Below are 20,501 nucleotides of genomic sequence, written 5' to 3' on the forward strand. Positions count from 1 at the left end.
CTGCTGCTGCGGCCATTGCATTCAATGCACTGGGGCAATGCACAGGTGGTGACTGGGTGACAGGCAATGGAAGCTGTGGACCTTTGAACTGCTCGGTGAGCCACTAACACCTTGTGCTCTCCAAAGCCTTTCCACGCTCTCTCAATATCTCTGATCAGCAACATTCAGAAGCAGTTGAAAAACATGTCTCTAATGACAAATAGTTAATAATAAATAAAAATCTTCAGTCCTATTTAATATAAATTAATAAAAGCATTCATTTTGATTTTAAAAAAAGTTAAAGAATGAAGCCACCTTCCTTTTAGCTGAGATCAGGCATCCTATTCAAATGACTGGGGCTGCACAAGATGGGCCAGATATCGCAGGGGTGCAGCTAAGGGATTAGATATGAAGGGTTTCCATCTGCTCAGCACCAAGCCGACTGGAACTGGCTCTAGTCTCACTGAAGACCCCAGTGGAAGGTCCCGTATATCTCCACACGAGCTGCAGTGTATTGCACACTTCTACAGTGCAGCAACCAGGAGTGCATTTGCACACAAACACTGGAACATTTGAATAGTATTTTGCTAGCATTGAATGTCTTTGAAATGGATACGTTTTGATGGATCCCAACAAAGGCAGAGAGGAGTGCTGACCGTTGAACGTGATCTCCTTCAGATGAGACAACTTGTCTTTTCTCTTAGATGTATGGAAACGATCGCGATATTCTGAAGAAAAGCGGTGTTATTCCCATTATCCTGTTACGTGTACATCTTTGCGAGGAAGATCCAGTATTATTGGGAGAGAGGGGCCGTGGAATTTGTTCTAGGCTGTTTGAAGGAAGAGGCAACATTGCTGCAGTGGCCTGGTTGGTCTCTGCTGTGGTGCAAATGTCTGGCCTTTGAACATTGAACCTACCAATGCTCCCTCTATCTTCCTGTCTCCACCTATATCCTTCCTATGTCCCGCCCCCCTGACATCGGTCTGAAGAAGGGTCTCGACCCGAAACGTCACCCATTCCTTCTCTCCCTAGATGCTGCCTGACCTGCTGAGTTACTCCAGCATTTTGTGAATAAATCGATTTGTACCAGCATCTGCAGTTATTTTCTTATACTACCAATGGTCCCGTTGGCTAGGCCTAGCACGGCAGTCTGGTGTTTCAGAACAGGATGACTTCAATAGTAACTAAAAGATCAGTCATCTTAAAGCAGGATGGTAAAACAGAATCAAAAATTCCTTCCTCCATAATTTAGATTACACAATATTTATCGATCTTGCCCTCTGCTGGAAACCTTGTCAAAAATGGATTTTAATAATCTAAACTATAGCAAATGTATATCATCTGTCCAGGTGTTGTGACTTCTACCTCTCAAATGTTTCAGTTCCTATATTGTTCGGTTTGATCAAAGTTTGTCTGCCAGTCTCAAAGTAGGCTCTGCCCACCTCATCCAATGCTGTAGTCGCTTGACTTGGTCTTGGTTCAGTTTGGATGTATATTGCAATGAAATGTTGGGGTTCATTAACGTTGGGTTTGGATGGTGATGGTTTGGTTTGGAAGGTAGCAGCTCTGGTTTATATTTTATCTACAATACGATACGATACAATACGATAGAACTTTATTTATCCCAGAAGGGAAATTGATCTGCCAACAGTCATAAAGCACAAAATACATGAAACATGAATTAAAATGGATGGGTGGAAAGGATTGGGGATGTGCAAAGATTGGGGGGGGGGGGGGGGGAGAGGGGGAGGGGGGGGGGGAGAGTCAGTCTACCCCACGACAGAACGGGGAGGAGTTGTACAGTTTGATAGCCACAGGGAAGAAGGATCTCCTGTGGCGTTCTGTGCTGCATCTTGGTGGAACCAGTCTGTTGCTGAAGGTGCTCCTCAGGTTGACCAGTGTGTAATGGAGGGGGTGGAGCTGTATTGTCCAGGATGCTCCGCAGTTTGAGAAGCATCCTCCCCTCCAAGACCACCTCCCATGAATCCAACTCCACCCCCAAGATGGAGCCAGCCTTCTTGATGAGTTCTATTTCAGAGTTCTAGTTCAGAATGATTTATTTAGTGTAACTGCTTATGTCCTACGTTCTTGATCTATGTCTGCTGTTTCATCCTCAAACAGATTAAACCGATGTCTGAGATGAACACAAAGTGCTGGATTAGGCAGGGCCAGGCAACACTTGTGGAAGGAATGGATAGGTGGCATTTCAGAACTGGACCCTTCTTCAGATTTTTGGAGCCATCTGAAGAAGGGTCCTGACCCTTGTTATTTTCCATTGTTATCTTCACAGTATGGTCAGGCAATTTGATAATGAAAAGAAATACTTGGACTTTGGTGGTGTCCAGATTGTTTGTGTTTTTATTTTACACCCAAGGTGACATTACCTCTTAGTCTTGTGCAATGAATGGGAATAATATGTTTTTCCTGTTGGCAAATCATAGTGATATACACAGCTATGAATGCAAGTATATCAGTTATATGTTCATGAGGATTATATTGATTCTTCAGTGGTGCATAACCAATATTTTTCCGAGTGACAACCTATTTTTTCCCTTGATTGCTTGTGGAATTATGTGAAACCCAAATGACGGAAGAACAACCTGATTAGCACTAAAATATGTGTATGTGCAGGATTCATCCATCCCTTATAAACAATGGGAGAACCCTCACCAGTGAACCTTCACTGCTCAAGTGTAATACAGTATGCAGCAATTCAAGAAGGTGGCTCGATATCCGTTTTTCTTTCGTTTCTTTTTCTGCTTGGGCATTGCTGACAAGGCTGGCTTACATGGTCTGCCTTGAATTTCCCTTGAGCAGGTAAGAATGAGTTATTCCCCTAAACTGCAGCATTCCATCTGTGAACACATTTCCACATGTATTGGGTAGGGAGTTCCAGCGTTTTGGACCCATCACTACGGAAGTTCGAAATCGGGATGGTATGTTTCTTGGAGGGGAATCTGCATGTGGTGTCATTCCTTTATCCATCTTGGTAGTACAGGTGATGTGTTTGGGAGGTGCTGTTAAAGTAGCCCAGGTGAGTTACTGTAGTGCATTTTGTGGATGGTACATACCACAACCACAGTGCACCAGTGGTAGATTTGATGAACGATTCGGGCGATGGATGGAGTGACAACCAAGAGAGCTCTATGGTCTTGGATGGCGTTAAGTTTCTTCTGAGTTGTTGGAGCAGCAGGTCTCGGCAAGTGGAGGGCTTGCATTACAATCCTGACAATTCATTGTAGATGGTGGGAAGGCATTGAAATGCCAGGGGCTGAATGACTTGCCACAGGAAACCTGACCTCTGACCTGCTCTTGAATCAATGTTATTTGGCTGGTGTGGTTGAGTTTCTGCTCAACGATGACTCTAGGAGGTAAATGGGAACTCAGTGATAGTATTGTCATTTAAGATCAAGGTGGAGGTGGATGGACCTTGTTGGAGATCATCATTGCCTGACATTTCTTGACATAAGCATTTTTTGCCACTTAGAAGCCTATACATGAACATCATTTACATCTTGTTGCATGCAGTATGTCAGCATGTTTGGTTTAGTTTAGTTTATTGTCATGTGTACCGAGGTACAGTGAAAATCTTTTGTCGCGCACTATCCAGTCTGCAGAGAGACAATACATAATTACAATCGATCCATTTACAGTGTAATTTCCAACCCAAGGGAATAACATTCCGTGCGAGGTAAAGCCAGCAAAGACTGATCAAGGATTGTCCGAGGGTTAATGCTGCTCGAGGAATAGAGATTTAGGAGCGTGGAACGATTGTAATATGGGTTTGTAGATCTGCTTCTGTGGCAAGCATGCAAATAGTCACCTGGGCTGGCAGCCATCTTGGAAGCAGGTCGGCTCTACTACATTTTGTAAAGATTGCACGATCATCCCCACTTCTGACTTCATAATGAAAGGAAGGTCATTGATGAAGCAGCTCGTGATGATACTTCTCCACTGCAATGATGCCCTGGGTTTGAGCTGGTCAACTCTCAACAACCACAACCCTTTACCTGCGTGTGAATATGACTCCAACCTTTGGAGTATTTTCCATTTGTTGTCGGTGCTTCTGTGAATCTGGTAACACCAGAACAAGAGGGTAACTTTTAAACTCACACAGTTTAAAATTGTCCAAATAGTCCAACTGGCCATTTTGGCAATCAATGACCAATTATTTCATATTTTGCAAGCAACATATTCAGGAGGTGTTGTGGCAATAATATCCCATTGGTGTGAATATGGCCTGCACCTTATGCAGGCTGCTGAAACTACACATGAGAATAAACAGATCTGCAGCACTATGAACACGTGAATTTGTTGCTAATATTTTAATTCGTTTAGTGTCCTTCTCAGGAGCAACTAATGGAAGTGGTGTAAATTTATTCCATCCACATAATGATTTTCGCTCTGTAATCAAAGTGATATTTGAAAGCTTGAGGCCGCAGGCAGGTTTAATATGTGAACAATGGGATGAGCTTGTGGGAAGCATCTTTCTGTTCTTGTGTTAATCCACAGCCATCAACCTCCAGTGAGAGGCTGGCTTGATGAGACCCAGCTTGGAGGTTGGGGTGTGTATCTGTAACTGTAACTGAGGGGAGCCAAGCCCAAAGATACTAGAGGAGCAAGATAGACCACTCGACCCTAAAGATGAGACCCAGCTTGGAGGTTGGGGTGTGTATCTGTAACTGTAACTGAGGGGAGCCAAGCCCAAAGATACTAGAGGAGCAAGATAGACCACTCGACCCTAAAGATGAGACCCAGCTTCGAGGTTGGGGTGTGTATCTGTAACTGTAACTGAGGGGAGCCAAGCCCAAAGATACTAGAGGAGCAAGATAGACCACTCGACCCTAAAAACTGTAGTATGTCGGCGCCATTTTAGTAAGCAGAAACTTGCAGAAACATTTGAAAACAAAAAAATAACAAAAATCTGCGAATTGATAGATGAGATATATTCTGCATTTTAATGGTATCATCACACATACTGTTCCCCAAAACACTGATTACACTGCGAGAGGCATAACGATGGTGGGTTTTGCCTACTAAAATGGCTCCTTTGCACACTACACTTCAGTATAGGTGATTTCGACAGCGGTCTATCTTGCTCCGCTCTATTATCTTTGGCCAAGCCTTCCCACTAGTTAGCTGGGAAAAGTAAGAGCTGCTTTAAGTACATATAAAAGAGAGGTCAAAATGAACAAATGCCCCTAGGTGGGTTAATAAGGCTGGGACCACAATTATGGGAAATGAGGAAATGGTAGATTATGTATAAAGATATATTGCCTTGGTCTGTGTGAGAGAGTTTAGCTTAGAGCAAATGGAACAATGTCTGCAGTTTCTGCATCTGAGGCAACGGATGGTCAGTGTGATCATCCATGGATTCAGCTGTGAACGATGGGATTGTTGGGAGTCAATGGGAGGAGCAAGGACACCCAGATAAGAGGCTAATATTCCTCTCACCCTGGGTACTATGAAGGAAGCTTACATTTCAGAAAGGGCTCAAGAAGGCAACCATTAAATAAAGGACCTGCTTTAGAATAGTTCACCAGAAGTCTTCTGCAGCTTCACGGTAATGGTTATCTTTCCTAGCTTGCTTGGTTATTTCTGAACTATTTTTGTTATCTCTTATCTTCTCTGCTTTCAGCACATGATCGGATGCACACATATTAATAGTATCCTTTCCAAAAACTAGATTCAAACAATGTTTGCAACTCCTTGCATGAGTACATTACTGTTTAAGCCAACAATATTTAGTCCCACGGTTGACAAGGGAGGAGAGGTGACAGTCCAACTCGTTGCTCACCTTGGCTTTCCTCCACTCTGCTTTTCTAACAATACAGCTGGCAAGGTAATTCATTTTGTTGCTACAAACTGCTGCAGCCCCATCTCTCTGCTGAAGGTCCTCATGTAATCCATACTGTTCTTCCTTTGCAAAAGAAGATGGCCTTGACCAGGAACCAGTACACAGGGACTGGTGGTGGGACTCACCTACAACACAAAGTGAGGGGCCCATCACGAAGATCATTGACTGGGAGACTGAAGCTTATGGAGGTGACACTGCTACTGGTTTGTGCAGATCCGTACTCTCTTGTGCTGGTGATTAATAATTTTTGTAAAGTTCAGACTTGTTTCTGCGTTCTCATTGCTACACTGTGAATAATATCCATGTCTTCCTTCACATTTGTTCCTTAAACAGAGAAAAGCGATGCCCTGGGAGAGGAATCAGATGTCTCCCTGGGAGAGGGATCAGATTCAACTCCACCCTCTGCTTCGACCATGCGCCCTCAGCCACGCATCGGCCCAGGCACAGACACTTTAGGGGAAGTGCATGAGTTTGAGAGGGAGACACAGAGTGAGTCACTGATCACGGTGCAGGATGGGGCCGAGGTAGTGGCCGAAGGAAGATTCCAGCTGATGAGCTGAGGTTTGGCCTGACGTTTGCACCTGGTGACAGCACTGACGATGCACATTGACATCTCGCTGCTGGAAACAACGTGAGCTGGTCTGAGCGATGCAGTCCCCTGACCTCTCACAATTAAAACACCAACGCACAGCAAACAGATTACGGATTAGTTTATTGTCGTGTACATCTGAGTGCAATCAAGTTCCTTGTTCACATGAAGCTCATAGGGTAAACAGTATACATACATAATGATACATATAACAATAAATACAACAAATGCAAAACAACAGAATGGTGCAATGTTGTTGTGCAGAAACTGAGTATTGGAAAAGAATATTAAAGTACAATAACGGAATAAGCACTGAAGTAGAGTTGAGAGTAAGAGTACATGGCAGCACCTCTGGAAATGGGGAATGAAAGAGGTGGTGCTTCAGAGTCAGATCGCAGCGGTGAAGAAGCCGTTCTTAAGTCTGGACAACCAAGCTTTCAAGCTCTTGTATCTTCTCCCAGAAGATAGAAGAGAGAATGGGAGTTGCCAGGTGAAATGCATTCTGGACAATGCCTCCAGCCTTGCTGATGCAGGTCCACTGTGAAGATGGACTGGATGGCAGGAAGTGACCAGACCCAACAGTGGCTGCTGCTTTGTGATTAAGAAGCAGGTGATATTATTGTTAACCAGCAAGGTGCCAAGCACAGTTTGTCTGTCTTTCTGATGATGCCAAGACAATGACAGTCAAATATCTAATCACCTTTTTGAAAAGACGTAGAAACGTCAAAGATAATCTGAAAACCAGAAGCAAAGTGTCAGTTTTTACTCAAAGGATAGTGAGGATAGAACTTGTCATTGAAGTGTCAGGTGTACAGAAACATAGGAGGAGGCCTCTATCACTCAATCACCAATTCTTTGACAGGACAATTGAGCAGTTTCATTCATCAAGACTCCGTACTTATTTCAAAAATTAAATTGGCATTTTTCTAATAAGAATAACTCGCTAGTTTTGACATATTTCTAAGTAAAAGCAGAACGATTAGTTTAAAATATTGAAACAACAATAATTTGAAGGAATATTTTAAACAGAACTAGGATAGAAAATGGTTGTACGCAATGAGAACAGTGTAGTAAAGTTTGCGCTTGATAAAATAATGCTTTCCCCCATGTTTTTCCCCCTAACAGATGATAAACCTAAAGACGATACAATTTTGAACTTGCAAATTGGTCAGTTTTCATTTACAAACTTGATTCATGAGTATTGATAAATTGCCATCAAAATTGAGGTTACTGGCTGATATTATTGCAGGTGCTTTGACCGTAAACTGCTTGACGTTGTACGCAACTGGCCTTAAACTTGGATCTTTGGGCATGCATTCAGAGCAACTATTAAGTTCATAAGTTCATAAGTTATAGTAGTAGAAGTAGGCCATTCGGACCATCAAGTCTACTCCGCCATTCAATCGTGGTTGATCTATCTTTCCCTCTTAATTCCATTCTCCTGCCTTCTCCCCATAACCTCTGACACACATACTAATCAAGAATCTGTCATGCTCTACCTTAAAAATATCTATTGACGGCCTCCACAGCCTTCTGTGGCAATGAATTCCACAGATTCACCACCCTCTGAGTAAAGAAATTCCTCCTCCTTTCTAAAGGTACGTCCTTTTATTCTAAGGCTATGGCCTCTGGTTCTGGACTCTCACTAGTGGAAACATCCTCTTCACATCCACTCTATCCAGGTTTTTCACTATTTGGTAGGTTTCACTGAGGTCCCCCCTCATCCTAAACTCCAGTAAGTACAGGCCCAGTGCCATCAAAGGCTCATCATATGTCAACCCAATCATTCCTGGGAACGTTCTTGTAAACCTCCTCTGGACTCTCTCCAACACCAGCACATCCTTCCTCAGATATGGGGCCCAAAACTGGTCCCAATACTCCAAATACAGTCTTATAAAGAACCAGCATTACATCCCTGTTTTTATATTCTAGTCATCTAGAAATAAATGCTAGCATTGTGTTTGCCTTCCTTACTACCAGTTCGACTTGAAAATTAACTTTTTGGGAATCCTGCACCAGCATTCTCAAGTCCCTTTACACCTCCACCAACCCATCCTTGATTCCTCAGGCCATTAACCCACACTCGATGAGATGGAGGCACAGGGTAATTTACAGCAGGTGTCACAAAGCATAATGCCACAAAGATAATCTACCCAAGAAAACAGTGACTGTTTAGACAAGGCTACCTCAAACAGACTGTAGTCTATTTAAAAAACAACTCTACAAATTACAGCAAGCAGAAAACGATCAAAACTTGAGTGGTAGCATCATTTCTCTATTTAAGTGAAGTAAGATCAATCACAGTCACTTATAGTAATAATACATAATAAATTACTGAATATTTCCTGTTATGCTCAGGAATAGAAGTGTCCGTGTATGAAGCAATATGCATTGCTTTATGTGTAGGAAGGAACTACAGATGCTAGTTGTAATAGCGCCACCTTTGGTTGGAGGATTGTAAATGATTGAATAAACCACAGTACAGCTGTGCAGTCATGTTCCCAGAGTCAGCAGTGAGTTAACTTGTTATTCATGTGTCTGAGCTCAAGATATCACAAATTGGCGATGAGAATGGGATCGTCGATTCCCCAGCTTTACTTGTCTGTGTAGATAAGGAATTCTACAGAGGCACGGAGAAGGTTGTATGACTTGTGGTGTCAAGGAAAGCTGGAAATCGGGTCACAAAGTTGAATTCTGTGAGACTGTTTAAAAAAAAAAACTAAAATGGCGGTGCCCAGTGGATATATCGGAAGATTGGGTGAGTTCCAGCAAAGCCGGGAAATGTTCAGTGCGTACATCGAACGTTTAGAGATGTTTTTTGCTGCAAATAACATCACTGAAGTTGAAGCTTCTGATGCAGAATCAAGACGGTTGAATGAAGCAACTCAAACTAGGAAAAGAGCAATTTTTCTCACTGAAATGGGTCCCGATGTTTATGATACAGTAAAGAATTTATTAGCTCCAGCCAAACCAAAGGACATGCCTTTGAAGGATATTCTGAAGAAGTTAACAGAACATTATGAGCCGAAGCCCTTAGAAATAGCTGAAAGCTATTGTTTTGGAACGAGATGCCAACTTCCAGAAGAGGGTATTAGTAATTTTATCGTGACGCTCAAGAGGTTATCAATTCATTGTAATTTTGGAAATTTCCAAGACCGGGCGTTTCGTGTGTGGACTGAGAAGTGAGCGGATCCGAAGTAAGCTGATGCCGGTGTATGACCTGACCTTTGAAACAGTTTGTAAAACTACTTTGTCAATGGATATGGCAGAAAGGGGTTCTAGTGAAGTCAGGACAACTTCTAGACAGCCAGCGGAAGAGTTGAACAAGCTGCAGTCCAGCAAACTAAAGACGGATAAGTCGACAAAGACCAGAGAATCATTATCCATGGGACGGTAGCAAGACGACGGCAAAGTCATGCTATCGCTGTTTGGGCTCACATCTAGCACAGTCTTGTCCGTTCTTCAAGGCAGAGTGTTACTCGTGTCACAAGATGGAACACCTAGCGAAGGCTTGTCGAAAGGCTAAGCAACAACAAGTAAGCTGCATTCTGTGGATCAACTGCAGGCAGAGGAAGAGCTACTCTAGATATACACCATCTGCAGCAATGAGCTAGTAAACCGGAAGACAAAGAATGTGTCCGTGCAAGTCCAGTTGAATGGAGCTCATGTCAGCATGGAAGTCGACACAGTAGCATCTGTGAGCGTGATTCCAGAATTTGTGTATCGGGAGAAGCTGAGTCAAATTCCATTGGAAGCGAAGAAAATCGAGCTACGTGGTTACTCTGGAGAGAAGATTCCAGTGTTAGGATGCGTACATGTACCAGGTAGGTATAAGGAGCAACAGGCGGAGTTGCCCCTCGTAGTTGTAAAGGGAGATAAACCGACATTGCTTGGTCGGAATTGGCTGCAGATCTTGAAGCTCAACTGGAACGAGATATTCCTCGTTTGTGAAGAATTCAAGTGTCCGGAGGACTTAATCAAGCAACATCCGAAGGTGTTTAGCGACCAGGGAGAGCCAATTAAGGGGTACAAGGCAAAAGTACGTGTGAAGCAGGACGTGACACCAGTGCATTGCAAACCACGGGTTGTGCCGTATGCTCTTAAGGACAAGGTTGAGAAAGAACTGAAAAGACTTGAAGCTGAGAACATTATCAGTAAGGTAGAAAGTAGTGAATGGGCAACACCCATTGTAGTTGTACCTAAACCTGATGGTAGTGTTAGACTTTGTGGGGATTATAAGGTGGCCGTAAACCAGGTACTTGAAGATAGCATACCAGATACCCTACCAACGCAAGAGGGTTTGTTTAGCACCCTCACAGGTGGCCAAGTTTTCACAAAAATGGACTTGACAAATGCTACTTGTAGTTGGGTGTAGATGATGAATCTAAATCCAAGCTAACTATTAACTCGCATTTGAGATTGTTTCAGTTCAATAGGCTTCCATTTGGTATATCATCAGCCCCAGGGATTTTTCAAGGGGTAATGACACAAATTTTAGAGGGAATTGAAGGTGTGGTGTGTTACTTGGATGACATCCTCATCTCAGCCCGTGACAGGCAGACACATGATGAAAGGTTGGAGGTGGTACTCAAACGACTTGAAACACACAGTGTAAGAGTAAAGGCACAGAAGTGTGAGTTCTTTCAGAACTCGGTAGAGTACTTGGGTCATAAGATAGACAAGGATGGTCTACACCCCACCAAGGGTGTGGACCAAAGTTGATGCGATCAAAAATGTGTCCACTCCCTGAAACATATCTGAGATCCGATCCTTTTTAGGATTAGTGCATTATTATGGAAAGTTTGTGCCAAATCTGTCCACCTGTTTACATCCCTTGAATGAGCTTATGAGAAAAGATGTACCATGGAAGTGGACACGTAAATGTGATCAAGCTTTCAAGTCATGTAAAGCTCAGTTGGCAGAGAGTTCGATGCTTGTTCATTATGATGTCAATAAGCCAATGAAGTTAGCATGTGATGCTTCACCATACGGTGTTGGTGCTGTGATCTCTCGTGTGTTAGAAAATAGAGAGGAAAGGCCAATAGCATTTGCGTCTAGAACACTCAATGTCAGTGAGAGAAATTATGCACAAATAGAGCGAGAGGCTCTTGCATTGATTTTTGCCGTTAGGAGGTTTCACAAATACTTGTATGGTAGAAGGTTTGTAATCAAGACAGATCACCAGCCATTGACAATGATCCTAAATCCAAAAGCGCACATACCAATTCTGGCAGCAGCCAGAATGCAAAGATGGGCATTGATATTGTCTGCATACCAGTATGATATTCAGTATCGTAAGGCAGCAGAGCACAGCAATGCTGATGCCATGTGTAGATTACCTTTGGAATCAGAGGTTACCCCAAACAGAGAGGACTTGTTTTACTTCTCTCATGTAGATGAGTTACCTCTCACATATGGGGACATTCGGAAGGCTACTCGCACTGACAGATTTTTGTAAAGAGTGCAGGATTATATTACAAATGGATGGCCAAACAAATTGCCGAATTCAGAGGCAGAACTGAAACCATTCTTTGTACGTAGGAACGAACTCTCAGTAGACCAAGGTTGTGTCATGTGGGGAGCGAGAGTTGTAATACCTGAAAAATATGGAGTAAAATTGCTAAAAGATCTTCATGATCAGCATTTGGGAATGTGTCTAACAAAGAGTCTAGCTAGAAGCTATCTATGGTGGCCTGGTCTAGATAAGGACATAGAACAAAGGGTGAAAGAGTGTAGCACATGTCAAGCAGTTGGAAAGAATCCACCCATAGTACCGCTACAGCCATGGAAATGGCCGGTTAGAGTGTGGCAAAGATTACACATTGACTTTGCAGAGTTAGATGGACAACAATTGTTCATTGTGATTGATAGTCACTCCAAGTGGGTTGAGGTGTTTTCGATTAATAAAACGACATCCAGCAAAACGATAGACATTTTGCGAGGGTTGTTTGCGTCCTATGGATTTTCAGAGGAAATTGTGTCTGATAACGGACCACTATTCTGTTCACAACAGTTAGCACAATTCATGAAAGGGAATGCTGTAAAACACACTGGAGTAGCTCCATACCATCCCACTTCCAATGGAGCAGCAGAACGCACAGTGCAAATTGTGAAGCGAACATTAGTCAAACAACTGCTGGATCCAAATCCAAAGAAAAGACAGTTGTCTTTGTTTCACAAACTGGCTAACTTCCTGATTACATATCGAAACACACCTCACACCACTACTGGTCAAACACCAGCTGAACTGTTCTTGAAAAGAAAGCCCAGAACAAGGTTTTCACTGTTGAAACCAAACTTAGCTCAAACAGTAGAAGAGAAACAGGGGAAACAAAAAGCATATCATGACGGAAGTAGAGTAAAGGAAAGGAGTGTTGAGTTGAATCAGAAAGTAAAGGTGAAAAACCATCATCACAAGTGGGTGAAGTGGTTACCTGGAAGAGTAGTGAGAAAGTGTGGACCACGGATATACTTGGTCAAGATGTTTGGAAGTGGAAAGGTGAGAAAAGTACACATTGACCATGTCATGCCTATGCAAGCACAGACAGGGTTGAAATCAGACCAATTAGACGAGTCAGATAATTGGGTTACCACTCAAGTACAGGTACCAGATGAACCAGAAATGGTACAAGAAGGTACACAAGTTAGTGAGAGTTTGAATCAGCCTGAAAATGGAGGTTCAAGTGGGGTTGACAGTCAAACAAAATTGACTGATGGACTGGAATCTATAAGGAAGGCTTAACTGGATTAACAATGAGTCCAAGTGGTTCTAAACAGTCAGAAACTTTTGGTTAGGGAAGATATCCAGAAAGAAGGAGAAACCCAGTGGTTGGGTTACATTTGTGAAGTTATTTCCTGAAATGCACATATCATTGTATATGCAACATATATGCATGATGCCCTCATTTTATTCGGGTTATATAAAAGTAAACTATCAGACATGATTGTAATAATTTCATACCGTTGGTTATATTCAATACAAAATGTCCACAAGGCAATAATTTTTTTATTAGGGTGGAAGGAGTTGTAATAGCGCCACCTTTGGTTGGAGGATTGTAAATGATTGAATAAACCACAGTACAGCTGTGCAGTCATGTTCCGGTCAGCAGTGAGTTAACTTGTTATTCTGTGTCTGAGCTCAAGATATCACACTGGTTTACACTAAAGATAGACACAAAATGCTGGAGTAACTCAGCGGGACAGGCAGCATATCTGGATAGAAGGAATGGGTGACGTTTTGGGGCAAGACCCTTCTTCAGACTGAGAGTCCCCTGACTCAGTCTGAAGACGGGGCTCGACCTGAAACGTCACCCATTCCTTCTATGTATTGCTTTGTGATTGGTACTATATACAAGGGAATCAGGAGAATGTTATGAGGTTTTGTCATTACATAGATATGTTTCAAGATGTCAAAAAATTATGGTTTATTACGATTAATACAGCAGATTAAACACTTATTGGGGGGCATGTGGATGAAGAACTCAGTGTAAGTGGGCATTGAAAGAAACTGGTTGTAAATTGGTATATTGGCATTCTGCACTTTGATAAAGTATGTTTTCAAGACTTATATACTACGCGTCAAAGTAATTTATTGAACAGATTTTATATAGCATAACAATCAATTGTAATCTTGGCAAATGAAATTGTCAACTTCTGCCCAACAACTCCACCTACTGATAGGTAGCTGAACTACAGAATTCTCCATGAAGGCGCAGGCAGATAAGTTCTGTTGTATCGTGTGATGTTCACGCTGGTCACGTGTGTGCTATGTTCTTTAACCTCTATGGGAAGATGTTCCCAAAGAAGAAGAAGGATTTACTCGTGAAGTCTGAGAGCTTCCAGGTTGACAGGCAGCTGACACTGTGGAACATGAGGTGCTCGGACAGTTGCATTGTGCACCGCCTAGATCAGATGATGTAGGGACTCGTGCAGGAACAGACGTTCTTTGGTATGTCAGAATGGATTGTGTCTTTCCAGGTACCAAAAGACTTCTCAGCCATTTTCCTTAATGCTGGATGAACAGAAGAAATAAGCCTGGTTTCAATTGAGGCTGAAGGTACCAGGACCATTTTAAAGCCTCACCAGTCTTCACAAAATGTTAGAGTATACTTCTGTCAATCTCTATCAGTGGCTACATGTCTTTTTTGGGCTCCTTGAGACATGCCCATCATTCAACATACTCAGTCTTGTTGGGTGCTTTTTGCAAGTAATCCAAATCTAAGCTCTTTGTTCCTCAACCAAAAATCCTACACAATCGTAGAAATTGCTTCAGTCAAGCTTTTTATTTTGTGTTAAATGTTAGTGTTAGTGCTTTATTAAGTATAGCAATTTGGAAACAGACAATAAATAATATTAACTGTTCAAGGCCAGTGCTAGATTGAATTAATTTCATGTGTTGTAAAAGACTATGGAATTCTCTGCCTCAGAAGGCAGTGGAGGCCAATTCTCTGAATGCATTCAAGAGAGAGCTAGATAAAGCTCTTAAGGATAGCGGAGTCAGGGGGTATGGGGAGAAGGCAGGAACGGGGTATTGATTGAGAATGATCAGCCATGATCACATTAAATGGCGGTGCTGGCTCGAAGGGCCGAATGGCCTCCTCCTGCACCTATTGTCTATTGTCTATTGTAAAGTTGGGAAACATTTGAACTGTTTGGTCATACAGATCATGACATTCATTTTGGAAGTCAGGTATACTTGCGAGCAGGGGCAGCATGATGAAGGCTCACAGATTATTCCAATAAATTTGAAAGTTTATAGTTGCACTAAAACCACAGCACCATTTGACTTATCTTTGTTAACATATTGTCAGTTAAATTTGTATCTTCTCTATGCATTATATTTGATAAACATGCAAAGCATTGAAATCCTAACCACTAGCATTTAATTGATTTGCAATTTTTCTTCGATATCACAGTATTCTTTGTTTTCCAGGCAACGTACCGAGTCCATCTGCAATCTCAATCCGAACACAGAAATCATTTGAAAATTTCTTTGCATCCAGGTAACCTGGTAAATCGATTCTAAATTAGCTTCTTATCTTATGGATAGTAGAATACAGAATTTCGTCTATTTGCACAAAATGACAGAGTGGCATTTACTGATAATTCTGAAATAACTGAAGCAGAATTGAAGGAGGATGAGGGGTGATCTTATAAAGGTGTATAAGATCATTAGAGGAATAGATCGGGTTTCCTGCCTAGAGTCTCTTGCCTAGAGTAGGTGAATCGAGGACCAGAGGACATAGGTTTAACATGAAGGGGAAACGATTTAATAGGAAACTGACGGGTAACCTTTTCACACAAAGGGTGGTGGGTGTATGGAACAAGCTGCCAGAGGAGGTAGTTGAGGCAGGGACTATCTCAACGTTTAAGAAGCAGTTTGACAGGTACATGGATAGGACAGGTTTGGAGGGATATGGACTAGTGTAGCTGGGACATGTTGGCCGGTGTGGGCAAGTTGGGTCGAAGGGCCTGTTTCCACACTGTATCACTCTGTGAGATGGACACACTTCACATGTACATTAAATACTAGCTAAAATACAGTAACTATTTTGTGGCAATCAGTGTATTTCTAATCATCCGTAAATAGACCAAAAAAATAGATGTTCAACATTATCCTTTGAGTTAAGAGTGTTTGATTTTTTTTGATTTAGAGATACAGCGCGGAAACAGGCCCATCGGCCCACCGAGTCCGCGCCGCCCAGCGATCCCCGCACATTAACACTATCCTACACACACTAGGGACAATCTTTTTTTTTTACACATTTACCCAGTCAATTAACCTACATACCTGTACGTCTTTGGAGTGTGGGAGGAAACCGAAGATCTCGGAGAAAACCCACGCAGGTCACGGGGAGAACGTACAAACTCCGTACAGACGGCGCCCGTAGTCAGGATCGAACCTGAGTCTCCGGCGCTGCATTCGCTGTAAAGCAGCAACTCTACCGCTGCGCCAACGTTGATTGCCAAATGTACTCGGTGGAACATTGAAATTCCTACTTGCTGCAGCTTTACAAGCACATTAATGGTACAGATGTGATGTGGGTCATGATGTTAGCTGTATTCTTGAGGCAGCACTTCCTCTAGTTCCCCTCTAGGGTGGGGAGGTCAATACCCGTGATTGACTGGGCAATGTCCCCCACTCTCTGGACCCTCCTTCATTCATGGGCGTTGGAGTTACCGAACCAGGCCTTGATGCAACCAGTCAGTGTGCCTTCTGATATGTACACCTGTAGAAATTCAATAAAGTGTTCAGTGAAATGTTGAATCTCATCAAACTTCTTTGGAAGCAGAGGAGTTGATAAGCTTTCTTTCTGATTGCATCAATGTGCTGGGTCCAGGACAGATCTTCGGAGATATGCACGCCCAGAAACCTGAAGCTATTGGGTCTATTTGCCACCATATTGCTGATAAAGACAGGTTCAGAGAACTTCAGCTTTCTTTTCCTGAAATCAACCATCAGCTCCTTAGGCTTGTTATTGTTAACAGGGACAATGATGTTCTGGCACCAATCAATCAGATTATCGATCCCCCTCCTGTATTCGGACTCATTGTTACTTGTTGTTTGTCCAACAATGGTAATGAATGTAAAGGATGGCATTGGATCTGTGTCCAGCTATAGTCCCAGTACAGAGAGTAGGGTAGGCACTGAGCAGCCTTGAGATGCCTCTGTGCTGATGCCAAGCTGTAGTCAATGAACAGCAGCCTGATGTATGTCTTGTTGTTGTTGAAGTGGTCCACTGCAGAGTGGAGAGCCAGTGAGATTGCATCTGCTGCTGATCTGTTGTGGCAGCAGGTGAATTGTAGTGTTTAGTATTGTTTAGAGAAACAGTGCGGAAACAGGCCCTTCGGCCCACTGAGTCCGCGCCGACCAGAGATCCCCGCACATTAACACTATTCTACACACACCAGGGACAAGTTACAATTTTACCAAGCCAATTAACCTACAAACCTGTACGTCTTTGAAGTGTGGAAGGAAGCCGGAGCACCGCAGAAAACCCACAAGGCCACAGGGAGAACGTACAAACTCCGTACAGACAGCACCCGCAGTCAGGATCGAACCCGAGTCTCTGGCGCTGTAAGGTAGCAACTCCACCACTGTGCCATTGTGCCATGGGTCCTGGTCCATACTAAGGCAGGAGTTGATATGCATCATAACCAAGCCAACACCTTGAAGCACTTCATTACAACAGACATGAGTTAATAGTCATTAAGGCATGTCATTTGCTTTTCTTGAGTATCAGTATTAATATTGCTCTACCAATATAATAGATCGACAGGAAACATTGAGGCAGATATAACCTGTCTCCACTTTTTGAAATAGTCTAGGTGTCTGGTGTGAATCTAGCAAGTTACTAACTTTTCCTTTTCTTACCCAAAAAGGCTTAGCCTGGGAAGGTACAGAAGCTCGAGTCAGACTGGAAAATACATACCGACAAAGCCCAACTGTCTTTCTGCTAAACCAGACACATTGCCTGAAGAAGAGATTCATGATTATATGCCACTGGTAAGATAAATATAATGTTTTATTTTGAGTAGTGTTTATGAATGAACATGCTGAACCCTTAAGACATCTGCTACTGCTGACCTTACCACTGCTCACAACGTACCAAGAATTATCTTTTGGTTAGTGAAAGAGCAAGCAGGAAGACACCCACAATTTTCCATACACAATTTGTTAGAACATACATTTTGCTGCCTCTTATTTGCCAGACAGAAAATGTCAGAAAAATCCACAATTACACTCTGCTTGACCAATTAAGTCATTAGAATGAAATGTGTAGGAGGCAACTGCAGATGCTGGTTTACACCAAAGCCACGACTGCCCTGACGTGCAGCAGCAGCAGCAGCAGCGGCAGCGTCTTCGCCCGCCCCGGATCGCGGGGCTGGGGTCGGCCCGCTGCGGACCTTTCACCGTCCGGCACGGCCTGGAACGTGGCAACGAAAACAGCCTGACCGCGGGAGAAGACGGCAGGGGAAGAGAAAAGACATTCTGGCCTTCCCTCACAGTGAGGAGGGGACTGGAGGAGACTCACTGTGATGGATGTTTCTTTTTTTTGTGTGTTTTGTGTTGGTTGGGGTTGTGTAATTTGCTTATTTTATTGCTCTTATTGTTGGACTGTGGTTGACGAAATCTCGTCCAAAAGACTTGTTTTTTGGATGACAAATAAAGATATCCTGAATCCTGAATCCTGAATCCTGAGATAGACACAAAATGCTGGAGTAACTCAACAGGACAGGCAGCATCTCCGGAGAGAATGTATGGGTGACATTTTGGGTCGCGACCCCTCTTCAGACTGAGAGTCAGGGGAGAGAGAGTCTAGAAATATCGAGAGATATTTGAATGAAATTTTCAGTTTACTGATCTGATGGTCTTCTATAAGATATTTAAAATGTATTCTTATGGCATCAAAATTACTGTGTAATTGTGCAGACCAATGGACTTCAAACATTTTTAAAGATCATAATTAATCCAGTTCAAATCATTCATTAATGTAACATTAATAGATTTGGTTAACGCTATTCTACGTTTAATATGTGAATAATCTCAGTGTAGTAATAACACAAATGGACATGGGAGCATTTTGTAACTCTGCCATCTTTCCCATGAAGTAGTTTTAAATTTATTTTTAATGTTGCAACTCAAAGATTAAATTTTTTTAAATGAGCAATTTTGTATGCATTTGCTGCAACCGTAATCAACCATAACATAATAGAGCTATCTGAAAAATAACCTTCTGCATAAGCGCGCATTTAACTGGAACTTTATTGTTGCAGGTGCGATTGCAATTGGCATCTGGAGCTTTTCTTCTAAATGAAGCCTTCTCTGAAGCAGTTCAGATTCCTTTAGATCGACTGAGAAGGGCCTCACCCTTCTTCTGCCATCGAGCAAGTCTCAGTCCATCTTCTCGCTGCACAATGACCAGCAAGACTGAGTCTCCACTCAGAGGGAAGATGTCCGTCCATGGAGAAGGGGGGGTTCAACCTTGTGTTGATAGGAATGACCAGTGCCTGGCTGAAAGCAATCAGGAAAATGCTGAAGAGATCATAAAAGGTTCAAAGAAAATGACGTGGCCGCATCTCGAGGGTGTTGTGGATCATAGCAGGTCTCCAGCAAGTAGGTGCAACTCATTCAGTGCCAGCACTGATGGTCAGAGCACCATGGTTCAGCTAGTGGACAGTGGCAGGGGCTCTGAGACCGACCTGTGTGAAAACTCACCAGTCACCTCAGAGAGCAGTGGAGCTTCTTACAGGTTAATAAATGATTTGAACTCCCTGTATGATGACTTGGAAGGGATGAGCTGGGCGACTGCAGTGGGGCTGGGTTGGCTTGAGCATCAATGTGCAGGTTACTTTCCAGAATGGGAGCTGATTGCTGCCAAGGCTGACACGTGGCTCCATTCCCAACATCTTCCTGAACAGATGAATGTCAAGGGACTGAAGGCAGCAACTAGGCAGCTTTTCCTGCTACTACGTCATTGGAATGAGAATATCAAGCTCAACATCTTGTGTTATAACCCCAATAATATGTAAATACAAATATTTAATGAATATAATATATAAATACTTGATAATAATTTTAAATTGGTGTGCAGGAAATTATAGTGCCTGATTAAAAAACCCAAATACATCAAATCCTGCTGCATCTTTTGATATGAGGCAACTGTTCTGCCATTTCGTGACCATTGTGACAATAGCATTCTATTAATTATGGTGCAGATTTCAAATGTTTTACCTCCTTTCTATGAAATACCCCAAAGGAAATTTAAATGATGATTAACTGTACAAGGACTGGCCTGGATTTATAATCTTGAAATAAATGTCAATATTGATTTTACTCTGCTTTTCATGGGAACATTTGTTGCAATTTTCAGAAGAGAGGTTTCACAATAATTGCACATCCTTTTCTTCAATTGAACACTGCACTTGCAATCCGTCTATCCGGCTCTGTTGATTTCGAACAATTATCTTTCACCTTGGCCAGTTCATGAAAACAGAAAAGCGCACCCCTATTCCAAGAGGAAAACCCCCATTCTTGGTTAGTATCCTTGTATCAGGGATTATGAGGTGAAGGC

At 42.6% G+C, this 20,501-nt stretch overlaps 1 protein-coding gene across 5 annotated transcripts in view; it reads left to right on the forward strand.

Annotated features, from left to right (window-relative positions):
- vwa5b2 (von Willebrand factor A domain containing 5B2) overlaps nt 1-20,217 on the forward strand; it is a 68,761-nt gene extending 48,544 nt beyond the window's left edge. For 2 of the 5 annotated variants that reach the window (XM_078410272.1, XM_078410275.1), the window contains exons 18-22: nt 5,912-6,040; nt 6,171-6,326; nt 15,359-15,428; nt 17,809-17,932; nt 19,204-20,217. In XM_078410272.1, the coding sequence (XP_078266398.1) occupies nt 5,912-6,040; nt 6,171-6,326; nt 15,359-15,428; nt 17,809-17,932; nt 19,204-19,959 (1,235 nt within the window). In that variant the 3' untranslated portion in view covers nt 19,960-20,217. The remainder of the gene's footprint in view (nt 1-5,911; nt 6,041-6,170; nt 6,327-15,358; nt 15,429-17,808; nt 17,933-19,203) is intronic. The other 3 variants (XM_078410274.1, XM_078410273.1, XM_078410276.1) reach the window with 3 other exon arrangements.
- The last annotated feature ends 284 nt before the right edge of the window (nt 20,218-20,501 follow it).

The sequence above is a fragment of the Rhinoraja longicauda genome, chromosome 13 (assembly GCF_053455715.1).
Source record: "Rhinoraja longicauda isolate Sanriku21f chromosome 13, sRhiLon1.1, whole genome shotgun sequence".
Classification (NCBI taxonomy): Eukaryota; Metazoa; Chordata; class Chondrichthyes; order Rajiformes; family Arhynchobatidae; genus Rhinoraja; species Rhinoraja longicauda.